General features: G+C 48.0%; 1 protein-coding gene across 11 annotated transcripts in view; it reads right to left on the bottom strand.

Annotated features, from left to right (window-relative positions):
* The window catches only part of cacna1c (calcium channel, voltage-dependent, L type, alpha 1C subunit), a 142,996-nt gene that overhangs the window by 103,661 nt on the left and 18,988 nt on the right, over positions 1-20,347 (bottom strand). For 10 of the 11 annotated variants that reach the window (XM_086147285.1, XM_086147287.1, XM_086147286.1 and 7 more), the window contains exon 2: positions 41-470. In XM_086147285.1, coding sequence (XP_086003411.1) covers positions 41-470 — 430 coding nt within the window. Of the gene's footprint in view, positions 1-40; positions 471-11,490; positions 11,599-20,347 lie in introns of those variants that run through there. The other variant, XM_086147295.1, reaches the window with a different exon arrangement.

Below are 20,347 nucleotides of genomic sequence, written 5' to 3'. Positions count from 1 at the left end.
TCACGACGGCACCTGGGTGGGACGAGAGGTGAAAGGATACTTCCACTCCACGATGCTGATGCAGGCCCGTCGGATGGGGTTCTTGAGCGTGAGGCAGAGGAGCGCCCGCGGCGGCCTGGTGGCCGTGGTCGTGGTCTGTTTCTTGGGTTTGGAGCTGTAGTGCTGTCTCTTCCGTTGCGTGGAGCTGGCCGTGGAGATGGGCCCGCCTCCTCCCGGCCCGAGCCCCGCCCCTCCGCCCGCCGCGGCGTTCCCCATCATCTTCGCCTGCCGCGCCGCGTCGATAGCGGCCTGCCAGCTCAGCGCCGCCCCCGGCGTGGGGATGTGCTCCGGGGCCAGGCCCACCACGCCGACCCCGTGGTTGACCCCGCCCCCGACGAGGTCACCATGGCTGCCGCCGCCTCCGCCGTGCTCATTGGTCAAACCGGGCGGAGGAGGTCTCGACAGCGGGGGAGGGGGGGAGTAGTCGGAGCCTGGAGCGCAGAAAGGAGGAAGAAGAAGAAATACATGAGTGGCATGAATGCATGGATAGACAGAAGCTGAGGCATTGCGGGGGAACTTTCATTCATTCATTCATTCATCCATTCATTCATTCATTCATACGTCCGTCCGTTCATTCATTCATTCACCCATCCATCAATCTATTCATTCATTCATCCATCCATTCACTCACTCATTCGTTCGTCCGTCCGCCTGCCCATCCGTCCATCCATCCATCCATCCATCCATCCATCCATCCATCCATTCATTCATCCATTCATTCATCCATTCATTCATCCATGCATTCATTCATTCATCCGTTCATTCATTCATCCATTCATTCATTCGTCCGTTCGTTCATTCATCCATCCATCAATCTATTAATTCGTTTATTCATTCACTCATTCATCCATCCATCCATTCACTCATTCATTCGTTCATCCGTCCGTCTGTCCGTCCGTTCATTCATTCATCCGTTCATTCATTCGTTCGTTCATTCATTCATTTATTCATTCATTCGTTCGTTCATGCATTCATTCATTCATTTATTCATCCGTCATCCACACATTATCTTGCAATTCTGCAGCCGTACTCGTTCTAGCTGCGATTGGACGAGAAGACGGGAACACACACACATACACACACACACACACACACACACACACACACACACACACACACACATATGGGACCGTTCATCCTCTCAGCACCGCTGTCTTTTTATCCCACCCCGTCTATTTTTATTAATTTAATTCTTGTTGTTGCTATTATCACTCTGTGTTTGTTGTTGTTAGTTCTGGTTTTCACCCATTTTTTTTCATCCCCATTCTGTTGTACATTCTTATTGTTGTTGTTGTTCAACATTCACCTTTTCACACGTCATACATGTCACAAGTGTCAAACTCAAGGCCTGCGGGTCAGAAGTGGCTCGCCACGTCAATTTATGTGGCCCGCATAAATCTTAAAAGATCCGATTGTCTTAAAATGAATAAATCGAACACGTGCATTGACCATAAAAAACATTTCAAACAATGCATGCTACCTATCATGTTGCCCACCAAGTGACGGCGTCCTGCCATTAGATCGCAGTGAATCCATATCAATGAGATTTCTAACGAGAAATTGAGAAATACAAATGAACCCTAAATGTCCAGGAAGAGAAAAGTTGATGCAGATGGAAATCTGGTTCAAGAAAGATGGGAAGGCCAATACATGTTTGTGCTTCAAGGAGAAAAAGCGGTGTGTCTTTTGGCAAAGAGTAAAATCTTCATCAGTGTTTTGACTCGGAACATGGAGCTAAGTATGCTAAAATTAGCCTTCCAGAAAAACACCAAATCGATATTGATATAAAATGATATTTTTCTTCATTCACATGGATAGTTTGATCATCGGTTGATGGAGTAATGCCGGTTTCTTTACCTGACCATATAAAAGGATTTATGTTGTAACAGCAACTACCGTAATTTCCGGACGATAAGCCGCTACTTTTTTCACGTAAACAACGCTGCGGCTAATATTTGGAACTATTTCGGGGGGACGCTAATGAGCTTCACGCCGCTAAAACATTTACCCTCGTCACATCGGACCGATTAAATTACCGGGAAATTCTGAGTCCATTCAACTCCGACACCAAAGAAGACGACCTTGACGGTTTTAGCGCGCAGGAGGAAAGCGACCGGCTAGCCGGTGCGGCTCATATTAAGGTGCGCTAAAAAGTCCGGAAATCACGGTAGTCGCATTTTGGATTTAAGTCATAAATTTAGAGTTTAGCCTGTCCGCTAACGACATAAATACACTCCACCAATGAGGAGCAGGCGTCCATCTGGGGGAGCCAATCCAACGGAAGCCGCAAGCGCATCGTGCGACGCCCAACCGGTCAACCGCCGCGACGGGACGATCGACACTTCGGCGAGGATTAGACTTGGAAAATGGCGTCTTTCCTGTGGCGGTGCTAGCGTGGGGAGCAGAGGGCTTCCCAGACAGGAAATAGAATTACCATCATCTCAATGAGATTACATAGTTTTAACACTCAGACAAAACGCAGGCATGGAAACTAAGTGGGTAAAAAAAAAATAAAATAAAGTGAAAGGCGGCGGATTATTCATGCGGCACGCTCAGCCAGATTAAAAGACTTCTATCCTCTCAGCTCCTCGCCACCTCTGAGCGAGGACTGGGAAGGGGGGGAAAAACAACAAAAGAAATCCATCCCGTGGGAGATCTCACACACACACACACACACACACACACACACACACACTCGGGAAAGCGGAGGAACCCGGAGAACCCTGAGGAACCCCAGGAAGGAGAACATGGAGGCTCCACGCAGGAAGGTCCCCGAGCAGGGACCTTCTGGCTGGTGGAGGTGGAAGCTGGATGTGCTTCTCCAGCGAGGCCGGGGAGAAGTTTCCACTCAGGAGGACGGCGTGCTTCTGAATTCCTATCATTCTTTGAACTTTGCAACGCCGTAAAACTACACACACACACACACACACACACACACACACACGTTAATATCTGCTCCCTGCTGTTGCACATCATCATCTAAAGGAACGTGACGGGAGGAGGAACCACCTGAAGGTCACCGTGGCCTCGTCCAGGAGGACCAGCGGGACCTTTCCCACTACTTTTTGTAGTTCCTAGAACTTTTTCCAGGAAAGAGGTTTCTTCACCGGCAGAGGAACCGAGGAACCTGGACCTTGGTCGGTCCTTCTGTTTAAGATTTCCATCTGAGCTCCGAGGTGATTGGTGGAACTCGCCATGGCCATCTCCGCATACATCATGTGGATTCTTTGTAAAAAATGGTCCCGGTCAGATGTTTTCTTGGGATGACGAACGGAACGAACAGAAGCAGTGAGAAATGGAGCAACCAAGAGGTCCAAGCTCAGAGGGCTCGCAGAAGAAGATTGACATTCTGGAGTTAGCTAACGGCTAACGGGGTTCTTCACAGCGCAGGGAGAAGATAAAAAGACCTCAAGGAACGTCTACATTTTGACCTGAAAGGTCTTATTCCATGTGGTGTTTTCTTCTTCTTCTTCGGCGGGTTGTTTTGGAGTGTGGAGGCCCATCGTGGTCCCTCACCGCAAAGATCTGAAGGAGGCTACTTCCTGGAACGGCGTTGGAGCCGGACACTTCCTGGAACCGTCGCAGCAACTGTATAACCGAAGTTCTTCACAAGAGACCGGACTCCAACCAATTAGTCATCCATCAAACCAGTGAGCAGTCACAAATATGGAATTCTCTAATAGTTTGAGTGCCGCTGATGTTTTTGGACCATGAGACAATCAATGCAGGTGTCAGGATCCAGGCACTCATCCAGACTCCGTTCCACAGGTTTGCTCCAAAGTCCTCCTGCAGGACGTTTATGCAGATGCGTCATTTCTGCTCATCCGCCGGCTTCATTTGAAGATTCTTTTCAGACGTCCTTCACAGACCAGCCGCTCCTTGAAATTACAAATATTCATCTGCGGTCACGACTTCCTGAGAAGGTCCACCGGTGCGCAGCCTGGGAGATAATAACTGTTCCTCGACTATGAAGGTCTTCAAATTCAGGCAAAAATGACCAAGTTTTACATCTCGGCCAAAGATTCTAGGCAAGTGCTCGGAACTGCATGGACCATCAGATGGTTGAAGGGGTTTCATCTTCTCCCTGCAGCTAACATCTACGAGGCTTGGAGGCCCGTCTGAGGCGGAGCAGGCTAGAAGATCTTCGGCGCTTCATTTCTCGCTGCCATGACAGATTTAAAAACGGCGCTCCTCAAGAAGTGTCTGCTGAGGCACCAGGCTGATGAGCTCCACCAGCATCTACACCACATGACCTCCAACGGAACAAGAAAAAGACCCTGCCTTGGAGCAGGAGCGGAGATGCTTCCAGGGTCTGGGTTCCTCTGCTGTCTGAACTCACAAAGAAGCACCTCAGATCCTGAGAAGGTTCTTGGAGGAGCCGTAGATCACGTTCTGAAGAAGCACGACTTCCTCCCTGCGGACCGAATCCGTCCGGTGTCGGATGGCGACGGTCGCACGTCAACGTCCGGCCCTGAAGATGAGCAGATGCAGGACCACAGGAAGATGTCGCTGGGCTGCGTCGCCGCCGGTGATGTCAAACAGGAAGTGTCAGATCATGAGTTGCGGCAGTGGAGATGAGACGCCGCAGGAGAAACCGGGATTACATAACGGGCAGGAGGAGATAAAGCCACAAGAGTTTGAAGGACCACCTGATGTTTGGAGGACCACTTCCGTATTGCTGCAGGAGCTTCATCTCATTCTCACAGATTCAGATTGCAAGCGATGCTTTAAATGACCACGATGAGATGGTCTCCACGTGGTCGTGGTCGTGGTCTCCAGAGCTGGAGATGCACCATCTCCCCCCTGGACCTCCTCATACAACCTCAGCTCCTCCATCCACGCTATCACGCTAACTTACTGCTCCAACCTGGTAGCAAGAAGAAGTGCAGAACCTCCGACGTTCTCTCTCTCTGAGGTTTCCCTCAGCAGAACCTCACCTCCTTGAGAAGGTGACCTCCTGTCCTCCACCTCTTCCATCTCTCACCATCATCCCCCTGCTCCTCCTCCATCTTCTCCTTATCTGCGTCCTCCTGTCCTCCTCCAGCATCACATCTCTCAGCGGTTTGTCACCAGCGTGGTCCTGCGATCCACTATTGATCTTCTCCACCTCCTCCTCCTGGTCCCATCCAGACTTATTAAGCGTCTCCTCGCTTCATCTCCTCTCCACGTTCTCGCCGTCCCTCCTTCTGTCTCTAATCCGGACGTCTGTCAATCCCTCCGTCGGCGCCGGACAAGTTCATTTCCAGCCGTCCTCCTCCTCCGTCCATCAATCTGCTGCAAACCCTTTCTTCTCCTGCGTCTCCAGACTGACGTGAGGAACTCTGGGTTTCACAGAAGGTTTGCTAGATGGACAGATGAGGAGGTCCTGATGGAGGAACACGCTGCTCTTACCTGATACACGTGTCAGCGTTTTACAACTTTGCTGTTCTACGGGGAGTTTACATGAGATAAGACTCTATTGATCTGCGGAGGGGAATTTCATTTTATCGTCTTTTTGGCTGATATTAATGTTTGCTGTTCATGTATTTATTTGTTTATTTTTTTGTTCTTTTAAATAATATAATAATAATTCTGTTTGTGAGACTATTTATTTATGAATTGATCTTCTATATCTTCAGGGGTCGCCATATATATTTTCTATATCATAATAATAATAATATATACTCAGTTTAATTTTTTTACGAATGATTTTTTCCTCTATATAGAATAGTGATGACAATAATAAAATAAAAAAATAACAATAACAATAATGATAATATCTGTGCAGTTTATACATTTTTACTAATGATTTTGTCCTACATACAGAATAGTGCTAAAAACAACAATAATAACAACAACAATAATAATAATAATAATAATAAATGTATTGTATAGCTTATTGTATGTATAGCTTATTTTTTATGAAACAGCTGCACAACTGAGATGGGATACAAAATATTTATAACAATAATAAACTCTAATATTACTAATAATACATCACTTTATGAGAGTATTTCATTATTTATATAGAATTATGATGATGGTGATAGTAAAAATTAAATAATACATTCATTTATAGCTTAATTTCCATCCAAGTGCTGTACAAAGGAGATGAGATATAAAATATTTATAATAATAAATCACTTTGAGTATTTCATTATCATTTATATAGAACTGGTGATTGTGATTGTAAAAAAAAATGTATTTATAGATTACTTTCCATCAAAGCGCTTTACAATTGAGACAAGATAAGAATATTTATATTGATAATAATAATAAATCACTATTATTTGACAGTCCTGTGTCGGCGCGTTACATTTCTTTGACTTTTCTTATTTCATTTTTCCCAACGTGCGACATTATTGGCATGACGCCGCCAACCTATGGCCACCTATGTGTGTGTGTGTGTGTGTGTTTCCCTACAATTTGCTCACACTGTCCATATGTGGCCATTATCTGGCCCAGTGACCTCATCACACACACACACACACACACAAACATACACCTGCTCCCCTCAAAGCACACACTCACACAAACAGCGTTGCTTTCACACATACACCTGTTCCTCATGAAAGACAACACACACACACACACACACACCTGCCTCCATGATCTACAACCCCCCTGAGCAGGCAATTTCCAGTACAGCCAGAAACACACACACACACACACACACGCGTGTAGACCCCCCCCCCGCTGCATGAGCAGGACTTGCATGGTAGTTACAAGCAGAAACACCTGGCGTGAGAAATAACATGCTAATGAAGAGTTCAGCGAAACAAAACACGACAAGCGACGGCGCCGGAGGCCGTGATCACGCCACGCCTTCGCCATCAGCCTACAAAAGGGCGTCCCGACGTCCGGGGGATTTCACGCTTCTTTAATAACGGGAAAACACATCTCGGATTTTTACTACGCCGGTTGAATGCACCGTTTTCCTCCGGTTGAATATATATAGATTTATACACATATGTAGATAAATATCCAAAGCCCAGAATATAAAAGATACAAATATCTTTTAATCCAAAGCCGTCCAACTCCTCAATTTTCAGCAACCCTGCAAAACCCTCATCACCTTATCAGCCGATACATGATGTATTTATTATATAAATGCAGAGTGAGCTTACTTTGAATTTTGCATAATTCTGCATATATATAGACATAATTTATATATTTTTTACATGTATTGATTTTTTAAAATTTCTATATGTATGTATATATATATACACATAGAAAAAAAAATGTATATATATATATATATATATATATATATATATATATACACCCACACACACACGCGCTCATTTTATTGTTTAAATAAATATTATTGTTTAAATTCAGAAGAAAATGAATCAAAAAAAGGAAAAAAAAAAGCTAGAAAAAAAAAAAACTTCCAAAAGAAAATTCAAGTGAATTTACTGAATTTTAATTTAACAATCATGCATTTATTGTAATATTCAGGTCATTTTAATTTCACAATCGTGAAATTTGTCGTAATGTTAATTTAATAATCACCGTAGGTTTATTGTACTGTTAAGTTCTTTGTCGGTTTAGGTTTTTATCTCCATGTCGAGGTTCTCCGTCTGAGCTGAGCTTTCATATTACACCACTAAGTTTACAATAACCGGGATTTTTCTTTTTGACGTCCCTTACATTATTAATGTCCTTCTTTTTCAGGGTTTTTTTATATCAATATCCTTATTTTGTGAGTTTTTTTGAAGGGGGAACGAATTAATTCGTCTGCTTTTATCTGTATTTATATTAGATAGGATTAACCTGCAAATGAGAGAACATTGACACCTGCTTCGCCTGCTGTTTGGAGCGAGAAGGTCCTCATTGATCCATCCTTTCTGATCGCCGCTATTTAATCTGATATTACACTCTGCATGTCATTTCTTTTTTTTTTTTTGCATTAAATCTAGAGAACAGACGTCTTCAAGCCCCGCGAATCAATTTATAAGACCTTAACACCTCCTGGGAGAACATGGAGTCTCCAAACCCAAAGGTTCCCCTACGGGAATCCAAGCGGAGGTGGAGGATCGGACCTCTGTGCCAAAATTAATGGCAAAATTAAACGACGGCGGCGTCCAGCGGAGCAGCCGCGCCTCCTCGCCGCCCGCCGTGAACTTAAAAGAGCAGAAGATCGAACCCGACCCTTCAGAGGTGGCGATGGTGGTTATGACGTCAGAACCGACCGAAGTATTCGCAGAAGGAGAAGCGAAAGGAGGAAGAGGAAAGCTTGTTCCCGCTGCGTCGCCGTGCCGACCTCGCATCCACATGGATCCACAAGCAGCAGATATTAATAACTCCTTATTAATATTCATCTGCAGTGGAGAGATGTGAGGCCGGAGTAACCCAGATACCAGCCGTCTCTCCACCTGTCTCGCTCTGCAGGCCGGCGCCGCCTCCCCGCAGGTTCCTCGGGTCGCCGCCGTCTCCAAAACGACGGGCCGGCGTCGGCGTCGCACTCAAGCGTCCCGCGGGACGCGAGTATCGACGGGTCGCCGATCAATCCAAATGCTATCTCCTTTAAATTAGCCCTCTCTCTCTCGCGCCGCCATCTTTACTTTGGGTTCCCCCGCTTCGGTTTTCCCTTTTCTCCCCACGTCTGCCCTTTACGTGGAGAGAGGGCACGCTATCTCCCCCCCCCGCGATGTCGCGTCCGCCGCTTTTATCCCGAGTGCCTGCCGGTAAAGTAATTACATGCATTTCCAGTATGTGCGGCCTCGTAGAGCGGAAGCCGTAACCTTGGGGAAGGTCACGTGTTCACCTGCACGGTCATGAATCAAACGCCGCCGCCGGATGCTCGATCTCTCGCGGCTGCGGTGAGTTTTTGGTTTAAAAAATGTTAAAAAAAAAAAAAAGGGAAGCGTGCGACAAACGGGTGGTTATGTAACTCCTGCTGCTCCGCGCAACCGGGAGGAAGAGGGTGAAGAGACAGGAAGAGGAGACGTACGCTTAACATTTGACGTTTTCTGTCAATTTTATAGAAAGCGACAAGCGGCGCTCCGGAGGCGCCGCCCTCCCCGCCGCGAGCCGGAGCCGCGGGATTTGCACCGGGAGACACGGGCGCAAACCGACGGCCGGTCTGGAGGCATCAGCACAAAAACGGCACGGATTTGCACTCTGTCTTGGTTTGTCATGTCAATAGGAGAAGGAGTGAAGCTGCATCGTGGACAAAAGCATCCCTACCTGCCTGAACCGCCGCGGCCCGGGTTAGCTGTTATCACCACGTTAGCCGTTAACGCTACGTTAGCTGTTAACGCTACGTCGGTAGGGGAAGCGATAGCGCAGCTGCGCGATGCATAGCGGGGGTCCAAAGTTGTACGGCGCGCAATGCAAGCGTCTAAGAAGCTGCACATCCAGTGTCCAGGAGTCCACTTCACAAGAAACAGCTTCCGCTAGCATGTAGCGATGAAACGCTGGATTTTGTTTTTCTGACTTAAACCCCCTTACGGGTTAAAAAAAAGGCATTGTAAATTATTAAGACGCTTTCCAAATAGCCCTTCTTATTATTCCACAACAGCCATGTAATTTTTCAGTCACTGGAAGGAATTTTAAATCGAGATTCATTCATTCATTCATTCATTCATCGTCTATTTCACTCCATTCAGGGCGTATCAAGAAAAGTATCAACAAAAAAATATGTCATATGGAAACATAGAAGCACTCAATGGACAACGAGCCTCCTGCACGTGTTTGGACCACGAGAGGAACCCGGAGAACCAGGAGACCCTCGCGGGAATCCAACCAGCGACCTCCTCGCTGCGAAGAAGCAATAAAGATTCACGCCGACAAAGTTGTGATAATTACCGCGCGCTGATGTTATATGGCGGCTTCTTGGAAACGCAAGCGCCGCTAATTCAAAAACTGATGCTTGTCAGCCTTCAGCAGCCGCCGCTGCCTCTTTGGCAGGAAACCAGACCATCATTTTCTCCTTCGATGGGTATCTCCCCCCAGGAATCTCGTAAACATAGCCTTCGACAAAAATAAAAAAATCCGCTTTTTCGCTTTTTTCGGGGTGGGGGGGTTCTGCGTTCCTGTGGAAGTGGATAAAACCTCCCACATCACGGAGAAACAAATGGAATTTGACGGAAACAGTTTCCAGTGTTTCCTTCAAACACGTGTTCGGAGGATCTCCTACGACACAACCTTTCGGGAACGACTTCATCTTGCCGGATTTGGGCGTCTTACGGAGGTCGTGTCCAAAACTCCGACGGCTACCTTTCGTACGTCGGGGTTTGACTCCGTAAAGCTCAGAGAACCGGACGGTTTCTAGATATCCAGAAGCGGAATCCGATAAATGATAACAACAATCTTCTCGTCTTGGCGACTGGACCAAAATCCCGCCGCTTCTATCTGGACACTCCCCATCGCTCATTAGAAGCGGGTGAAACAAGAAACAAGAATTCACCGTGACCCGGACGACTGAAACCCTCCAGAGACGAGGGATGGAGTTCTTCACGCTTGGACGATGGACTCCACTGTTAGCTTAGTTTACAGCCGTCTTATCCAAGTGTGCCGGCGGGACCGAACGACCGCAAGTCAAACGTGTTGGTTTTGGCTCCGATCTCCGTTCTCCGAGGATACGTCCGGACGCAGCGGAGTCTCGTCAAAGTTTCCGAAAGGTAAGCGAGGAACAGCGGAAAGAAAAGGCCTAGAAACACATAACCGTGAATGAAGATTCCAACGTGAAGATCAGAGCGGAGGAGATCAGCGGCGGCGGTTCTTTGCCTTTAAAACCGCACCATGGAAACCTTCACCTCGGGATACGAGGGTGGAGGTTTCTGCTGTGAAAGAACCTCCACCATGTCCTTCATGTCTTCTTCTCCAAAGCCTCAGAAAGACCAGCCTTGGAGATCTCTGGAGACGCAAAGTTCTTCCAGTCGGCGGTGAAGAACTTCTCTACAAAGATCTTCCCCTTCCCTCCTCCGTCCACGTCCAAGCCATCTCATATCTTCAGAGCGTCTACCATCTGCCGCACCCTCTGATGGACCCGTTCCTGATCCTCTCCAAGAGAAACACCACATCTTCATGGAACTGTTTACCAAAGTATTTATTTTGGAGTGGCGCAGAGGTCGCTACTCCGCATATCTTCGGCTCTTCAGACCTGATTTGTTTCACATGGCGCCGTGCAGACACGCAGATGTGTGCGAGATGTTTATCGGGCTCCACTGCAGGAGTCTAGACCAGAAAAACGCTACCACTTGTTTAGCATAACGCCGTCGACGAATAATCCTCCGCAGGCCGCGGACATTTCGCCGTTTGTAATATGAGATGCTAATTTATTCGCCGTTTTTTTTCCACGAGAGGTTAAAAAAACAAACAAACAAAAATAAAACAGCGGGTTGTTTGTCCTCTTAATGACTCCGTGGCCTCGGATGCTAAAAAAAACGCGCCGCACACAAACGCAGAGCGAGTCCGCGGGGTGCACAAGCCAGTCAGGATTTGAATAAATAGATGGAAACTTACATCTGCGGCAAAGCTGAAGATCCACCTTCAAGGGAGGAACCTGAGCGGAGGCCACGTTTGTGTTCACGATGTTGTGCGTTCATGATGCAACGTGCGGGTTTTTATTAGCGTCGGCGTTTGGAGCGAAGCTGGACGCGCAGCAGGAGGGAGAAGGATTTCTTCAGCTGCTCTAGAACTTTAAAAGGCCACCACACCTTCACAGGAACCTCACTTCCTGCTTTTGCAGTCACATGTTCATGAACCGACCAATCACAGGTCACCCTGAGGGAACTTAGTGTGAAAATCACAAATGCAGATTCATTAAATTACTTCACCTGCTTTCTGACCCCTGCTGCAATAAATTACAGATTGGGAACATAAATGCGCAAATAATAAATCGTATAAACATCGTTAGTTGCCTTTTCAGGCAAATTCACGACTCTTTTCCGAAATCTCATGATGTTTTAAAAAAAAAACCCTGGAGCTTTTGAACGCCCTTTTGAAAACAAACGCCTCTTAATCTTCATCCATAAAAAATGTCGGGTTACTTTACAGTGTGAGAACAAAAATGAAATCATTTCAAAGATAAATAAAACTATCGAAGGAGTTCAATTCCTCATTTCGGGCTTGGGGCCGCTAAATGAAACTCTGAATTTCATCAAAAGGGCCAAACTTTGGAGCGCAAACCTTCCACCTCCAGGAAATAGCCTGATCCTTGCAACAGATGGACAGATCTTCCACATCAGCACCTATCTGTTGCGCGAGCGGAATTAAAAGGTTATTAGTTGCTGCCTCTGCTCCCGTGGCCCCGCATCTCCTGCCGCTGGGACGTTCGGGGGTGGGTGGGGCCCCGAGCCATAAAGCTAATGCCCCCTCTGAGGCGGCGCTGCTGCCAGACTGCCGAGTTAAACTACCAGAGCACATTCATTAGAGTTTTATTGCTTCGTTCACCCGTCAGTTAATCACCGCCTCGCACCGGGATGCGCGCCGTCGCGGGCCGAGACGTGGGAACGTCGGGAAGGAACGCTTCGCCGAGACGTGTGTTGTGTCACATAATTGAAAAACACACGCGCGCAAAGACATTACAACACATGTGCTTTGGTTTGACGGCTCCCCGGCGGGCCGTTCATCAAAACACAACCTCTCTCTGCCTCCTGTATCGACTCCTCGGAGATCACTTACTCCCTCACACACACACACACACACACACACACACGGGCCGTGTATTTTTACCTTCCGCGAGGACGAGTATTGACTCAACAGTAAAATGGCGTCACTTTGACTCCCTGTCGATGACGCCTGTATTGATGGCGGTAGATTCGTTTGCAACAATGCCGGGAATTTCAGGCCAAGAGCCAAACATCGCCGCTAAACGTCGCTCGAATATTTAGCCTATTTTTTTTTTGACATCAAGTTCTGCACATTTATTTTTTTCACTCGCTCTGTGAAACAGTCAGAGGAGCGCGACGAGTAGGACAAGCACGGTAGCACACAGATGCTAAATCTCCCCACCCTGCAGCAAGCCAAATACTCAAATTAAAAAAAAAAAAAATGCAAAAACTCTTATCAAATACAGCGTAATTTAGCATTGAAATTCTACATTCAAACTATCACACGTGACACACGACACTAATACATTCATTCATACTCTTTCATGCCAGTTTTGGATCATTTTTGAACCAAATAGCATGTTAGCATATAGTAGCACATCTCACCGCTACACTCGCTGTCGCTGCACGTCAAAATAAAAATACAAAAATACAAAAAACAGTGGAAAAATAGCGCTGAAGAAAAAAAAAAAACATATCTGATAACATATCTAAACATATCTAACACATCAACAGGACAGGACAAAAAAAAGAAGAATATTTTGATTAAAAAATATTTACCCGGCTACAGACGCGCACAAGAGAGCGGCTGCAAAGGCGTGTTGGCGTCCAGAGGCCGAGGCCGGACGTGATTGTTTGTCACGCACGCCGGCGCCGGCGCCGAACGAGCGCGCTCAGACCGGGTTGTGCAGCAGGAGAGATGCTACATGACAGATTGTTTGCATAACATGTACGTGCAGGAGCCGACGGCGAAAAGACACGGGGACGCTCTGACGCGAATGGCAGCCGATGCACCGGGGGCGCCCGCGGATCCACGAGAGCGGAAACTGTCGCGCCGTATTCTCGACTCTTCAAACACAATTGACGGGAAAAATGTGAAACGGGTCGAGAAATGAGATTTCATACGTTACACATTGTTTGCTGAAGCTTTATTTGGATGCTAGGTTCTACAATTCATTTAAAACCGCAACTCCCACAATCCACCGCTTCTTCCTGAAGCTTCCAGCAGACAACAACCCTTTGGAAGCCCACCAAGAAATCCAAGCAGGACTTTTGGATTTGGCAGGTAAGAGCTGCTTCAGAAATGTTAACAAAATGCATTTAGCAAACAGAAATCGGAGGTGGTGTTTCTTGCTCTGACTTTCCCTGATATATTGGCTATATTGGGTTCTCTTATGTATCGATAATCAGAATAGAAGAAGCAAATGTTCCCTTTCTAGATCCTAGAAGATCCTTCTCTGAAGGTTTACTGCTGGTTGTTTGTTGCTTTTGTTGATCTGACCAATCGCATTGCTGCTTTTTTTCTGCATGTCCATGTTAGCGTGTCGGTGCTTCGGACATATGTTACGTCTCCTCTGATGACTGTTGAAACAAAAATAACGTGTGTGTGTGTGTGTTTACCGGTACAAATCACCGGGAAGCAGCGAGGTGGCGCGCCAAGGGGGCGCCCTCTTGTACTCGCGCAGGTTAAAATGGCGAGGAGAGGAGAGGAAAAGAGGGGAGAGAGGAGGACGACATATGTTGAGTGGGTGGACAAGAAGGGAAGGGGGTACGAATGGCCCGAATCGCACAAACGCACATGGACGCCATCTGTGGCGCTCGCCGCCTCGCCAACCGTCTCCACCAGAACTCGCCGATCGGTTCTGTTATTCTCCGAAGCGTCTCCTCGCAAACGAGTCGGGAGCCGGCGAGGTTCCACATTGCATGCATGTAAGACGCTCTGTGTTTGCATGTATGCCGGTGTGTGTGTGTGCGCGCGCACATGCGTGTGTGTGTGTGTGCTGGGACCTCTCATGGCGACCACGAGCTAATGAGCTCCATTAAAACCCAGCCCCTCTGATCCTTTCTCTCCCCCAGATTCCCTGCCCTTGGGGCCGTTTCCCTGCACTGGCCTGGAAACTGCGGCGCGGCGGCGGCCATTTTGGCTCATTAGGAACAAGCTGCTGAAGCAACACACATGTCTCAGTGAATCAGTATCAGACTAATGGATGACTGCTGTTCTGGTGTGTGTATGAATACGTGCACGGTTAGACACTGTGACTAAAGGTGCACATCTGTGTGTTTAAGGGAGTAATTTTGAAGATGCACAATTCTCTGCAAGTGTGAGTGTGTGTGTTGATGAGACATCACCAGCCTATGGATGAGTCATCAAGTGCTCGCCGTTCTTTAACTTCCCCTCTTCCTCATTTTCCCGGCGTCTCCCTCCTTCTCCCTCCTTCTCCCTCCTTCTCCCTCCTTCTCCCTCCCTCTTTCTCTCTCTCTGTGCTCGTTCTCGTCTGCTTCGCTTCCGATCCTCTCATTTTCAAACAATTAAAGCGGCGAGGCCGACCCGAGCCCCGCCCACTGTGTAATCAAAGGATTGCTAAGAGATTTTTTTTTTTTTTTTTTTTTTTTTTGCATTTTACGCCTCGGGCGTAGCGGTATTCCGGACCACACACGTGTGCGGATTGAGCGGAACATCTCTCATTCATCATTGATGCGCGCGGTGTGTGTTTTTTAATTAAAACCGTCTTCTGCATGTGAAATGGCTGCACGCTGCACCGTCTTGTCATTCTCATTTAAACAAATACAAGACCGTAACACATTACTCACTTTTTTTTTTTTTTTTTTTTTTTTTTGCAAGAAGACACCAACAACCACAAAACCACAAACATGTTTCTCGCACACACATACACACACACACATACACACACACACAATGATCCATGTCACACACAGAGCTGGAGGCCAATATGGGATTCCTGAAGGTTTTGTTATTCTGGGAAACAGGCTTTGCACATTCTACTAGGTGTGTGTGTGTGTGTGTGTGTGTGTTAGTGTGTGTGTGTGTGTGTGTGGTATTTACTAGGATTCATTCATTCACTGTGAAGCTGAGCACTTTGGTGCTGCTTGTCAGCCTCCGATGTACATTTATTGACTCAGTTTGTAAAAACACACACAAATATATTCAGATATGCACACAAATGTGTGTGTGTGTGTGTGTGTGTGTGTGTTTGGTTATGTGTGTGTGTTGTAAAATGGTTCACTGTGACTCCGAGGCACGGAGATCCGGACGTTTGATGGTGTCACAAACAACATTTACCGTTAATGTGAAAGCTTTGAACGTTACACACACACACACACACACACACACACACACACACACACACAGAACAATTGCACCTCATGACTGCCAGTATTCATGAGTCATGAAACCGAGATAGCCGGCCACGAAACACCATTCGCTCTCCCTCCTGCATTCCTCCGCTCCCGACCAAAGGGTCCTGCTGTAAACATTTAGTCCGTAGCGTTAGCGGCGCCGCGGCCGCCGCGCTATCTTGCCTTTGTATGGAGGCCTCGTAGGTTCTTCGTTCCTCCGTCCCTCCGTCCGCCCTCCTTGCTTTTGCCCTGTTTAAGTCATGGCAAAATTGATGCAACGCGCGCGCGAACGGCTCGTACTCCGAGGAATTCCTCGACTAAAGTGGTAACGGTTTAACCGGGCGGCATTTCCCCCGGAATCTGACACTTGCAAGAAGAAAGAAAGTGGAATACTGGAAGACCATGTGGCATTTGGAGCTGGACGTTTTCCCAGACCGGGGCGGAGGGAGGCGGGGGAGGACAACCACCGACGGAAGGGGTGAGGGGAGGCAGAAAACACGCAGAAAACGAAACGATTTCACGACGGCGACTCTTTGGACCTCTGATGGTCGGTTTGGACCTTCAGGGTCCAGAGTGGAGGAGCACGGATGCCCAGGAACTTTTCAGTTAATGTGAAATATTGACTTTCTTGCATTTCTTACATCTGGACAATGTTGGGTCTCCACTGAACCTCCATCATGTGTTTGTACAGCGGGAGGAACCAGGAGAACCCTGAGGAACCCCCATGTAGACACGAGGAGAACGTGGAGGCTCCACACAGAGAGGTTTGGAATCCAACCAGGGACCTTCTGGTCTGGAGGAGCTAACAGCAGCTGATCTTCTGCTGGCTGCATCTCCTGCCATCAGAACCTCTGAGAAGTTCTGGACCCTCCTAGATACGCCAGCCTTTTGGAGGGACGGCATTCTACACCCCGTCTCAGCGCTTTCCACAAGGATCAATAACCAACGATCGACCGTGACACACACACACACACACACACACACACACACACACAGCTGCTCCAAGTAAAATGCAAAATGCTTCCGAATTGATTTTCAATGTCACCTCGTGGACAGTCACCATGCCTTAATCCGGGCTTAATCTTAATCTTAATCCAATGGAGGCGAGGGGAAGGTGAGGTTTGGTCCTGGACGAGGTGGACCTCGTCGAGAAGACCGATGGTCAGCTTCTCCTGGGGGACCAGTGAGGAAGAAGACGCCCGATGAGAGCCTGGAATCTTCTGTTCATTCCAGGATTGTTAATTCTGACTTTTTAAACTGGAAGAAACGGGAGAGTCTGACTGCCGGCTTTGCAAATGGATGGAACCCACCTCAGATATCATTCATTCATTCACTGAGGAGGACTCGTATGGAGACGCCCTCTCGTTCACAGGTCATATGGAGACAAAACCATTCGCACGTTCGTCCACGTCATGTAAAACCCTTCACCCTCTCGTTCAGTTGTCATGGAGACGTTCATCCATTCCCCCTGTCTCTTTCTAATCTGGACCTCCTGCACGTCTTGGACTTTGGAGGAACAAGAAGCGACCGACCAACGGAGACGGACCTCGGGGTTTAGCGTGGTTTAGCTAGCTCACGTTAGCTCGCTCCTCCTCATCTCCGGGTGTCCTTCAGAAAGGTTCACGAGGTTTGTTCTAACATTTAAAAATAGAGGGAGATGATGACGGGCAGTAGAAACGGAGACAAAACCGACGTGTCGGATGAAGAACAAGCCGAGAAGCGACGGACGGAGAGACAAAGACTGAAAAGAGAGACTCTAAGTTTAGCTCTCCCCTGAGGACTCCTCTCAGGTTCCTCTGCTCTTCTCATTGTCCTCCTCTCCTCCCTCTTTCAATCCATCACAAAATAATTAACTTGCTATAAGTGAAATTAATTCCGCTAATTGGTTTTAAGGGTATTTTTGGACAATGGCGGGGGGAGGGGGGGGGGGCAACGTATGTGTCACAGCGTGGAGGATGTGACCTCGCCAGGCAGGAAGCGTCTGCTGATGGAGAAAGAGATGGAGAAGTTGGACGCCGGGATTCTCGGCGTACGTCGCTAGCTAGCTAGCTAGCTCCTCGCTAACCGAAGGCGCTGAGATGCTTTCAAAGGCCAAAATGAGCCAAAATAGAAAGACGGCACGCGGGGAGATATTTTTATCGCCTCTCTTTTCATGTTTGGCATTTCATTGACGCGGCAGATCGTCACAAATAGACACGGCGGAGAAGAAAAGCGACGGCGCCGGAGGAACTTCAGAAGAAACCGCGGACGTTCAGCTCCTCGCCGGCTTCGTCACGACACGTCCGAGCGAGCGAGCGAGCGAGCGGGGCGACGTGACCGCCGAGAAAACAAAAGACTACAAATATGGATGACCTGAAACCTCAAACCTCAAACATCTTCTCTTTCATTTCCTCTCCGTGGAACGAGGGAAGAAAGAGGAAGAGAAAGAGGGCAGTGAGGTGAGGAGGGAGGGAGGGAATTATTCATCTTCAGCCGTGACACCTGAGGGCAAAGTGAGGGAGAGGAGACCGGCTGAGTCAGACATGCCCAGGAGTATATTAACACCTCTGTGTGTGTGTGTGTGTGTGTGTGTGTGTGTGTGTGTGTCCTGTAGCATGTTGTCTCCTAAGCCCATCAGGTGCCTGCAACATACGGAGACCATTTAAAGTGTAACCTGTAGCTGTCCTTCTCTGCCTGTCTGTCTGACTGACTGTCACACACACACACACACACACACACACACACACACACACACACACACAGAGTGACTCCGTGCCAGAAATGAGCTGCTAGGTCAGCGCAGCGTAAATCTTACTCATGCTGAGCCGCAGCCGTAAGGACGGCCAGAATTAAGCAGCATGATATGCAACACACACACACACACACACACACACACACATGAAGGACACACAAGCCCACCCATGATACCAAACACACACACACACACACACACACACATGAAGGACACACAAGCCCACCCGTGATACCAAACACACACACACACACACACACACACACTTATAGCTTCCATTAGCTGTTATTAAATTAATAACCGCTGATCCTCTTTGGCGTCTCTTTCGGACCGTTTGGGCAAATCCTGGACCCTTTTGAGGGACCAGGCTGAGGTCTGGGTGCAGCTGAGGAACCAGAGAAGCTCAGCTCAGGAGGATGTAGCTTCTTCACCGATTACGGCTCTGTTTACGCTTCCAAAGGAGCTCGCTGGGGATTGGTGGAGCTCGTAAGCCACGCCCATTAGCGGATACTTCTTCTCGAGCGCCATCTTTAAAAACTATCCTGATCACCGCTCAGATGTTTCCTCAGAAAAAATCGACAAAGGTGACGAGAAATGGAGCCACCGAGAGGTCCGAGATCGTCTGCCGTGAAACATCTCCAGGGCTCCAAGAGGAACATCTACGTTTTGGACCAGAATAAGTGTGGAGTTAGCTAACGGCTAACAGCGTTTTTCACAGGGAGTTCATGGTTATTATTCCTTGAACGTTGCGGCAGCTTCACCTCCATGTTGTCCACATCTTCTCCTTCTTCTACGGTTTGTTTTGGAGCGTGGACCTTAAGGTGCACGTGGTAGATGCTAGCTTCGCAACGCTCCCTATCGTGGCCCCTCACCGCCTGTGGGAAAGCTAAGCTAAAAGGACCAGGAGGAGGAGGCTACTTCCTGGAACCGAATTGGAACCGGAAGCTTCTCAGAGCGTCCAAGTCCCGTAGCGGCGAGATCTGCCGGAGATCTGCCCGACCTTGAGCTCGGCGCCGTAGCGCAGCGTCCTGTAAACGCCACGTGACACGCATGGAGATGTTTTTTTTTTCATTTTTGCATCCGACCGTTTCACAAAGCGTGGAAAGTAGGCGTGCTAAATCAAACGACGGCGCTTCAGACTCAAATCATTTTGCACCGCGTCACGCTGGGAACACACACACACACACACACACATATTGGACGCCGAGCTTCAATGCATTGTCTTGCTGAGCTCCTAAAAAAAAAAAAAAAAAGCAAAGTTTTTTGATGTATCTGTTTGTCTTTGGGCTCCTTCATGCGCTCCACTTTCCCTGGCACCGAGTTTGACTTCCTACTGAAGTTAACCAGGCAGCCCAAAAATAACACAGCACAGGAGAGCGGGAGGGGGGGGCGGGTGGTGAAAGAGAAGGATGAAAAGAAGCAGCGCGACTAAAGACGGTGAAACGAAGACAGGACGAAGATATATTGACAGAAAGACGACGGGCGAGGAGGAGGAGGAGGGGAAGCAGACTTCGTCCCCCCGCCGCCTCTTTAATACCGTTTCTCTTTTAATATGGCGGCGCGTTTCGCCGTGAGTCGGGTGCTCGGGCGTTTGGAGACGTTCTTCCCGATGAGGAGACGGGATTGACGGGCCGACCGACGGGAGGCCAGACGACCTTCTACTATGTTCCAGGAAAATCCA

This window comes from Fistularia commersonii, chromosome 5 (genome assembly GCF_037954325.1).
Source record: "Fistularia commersonii isolate RoL2024-O1a breed Wild chromosome 5, RoL_Fcom_v1.0, whole genome shotgun sequence".
Lineage (NCBI taxonomy): Eukaryota > Metazoa > Chordata > Actinopteri > Syngnathiformes > Fistulariidae > Fistularia > Fistularia commersonii.
Note: the sequence above shows the minus strand (reverse complement) of the source record. Positions and strands in the feature narration are given on the sequence as shown.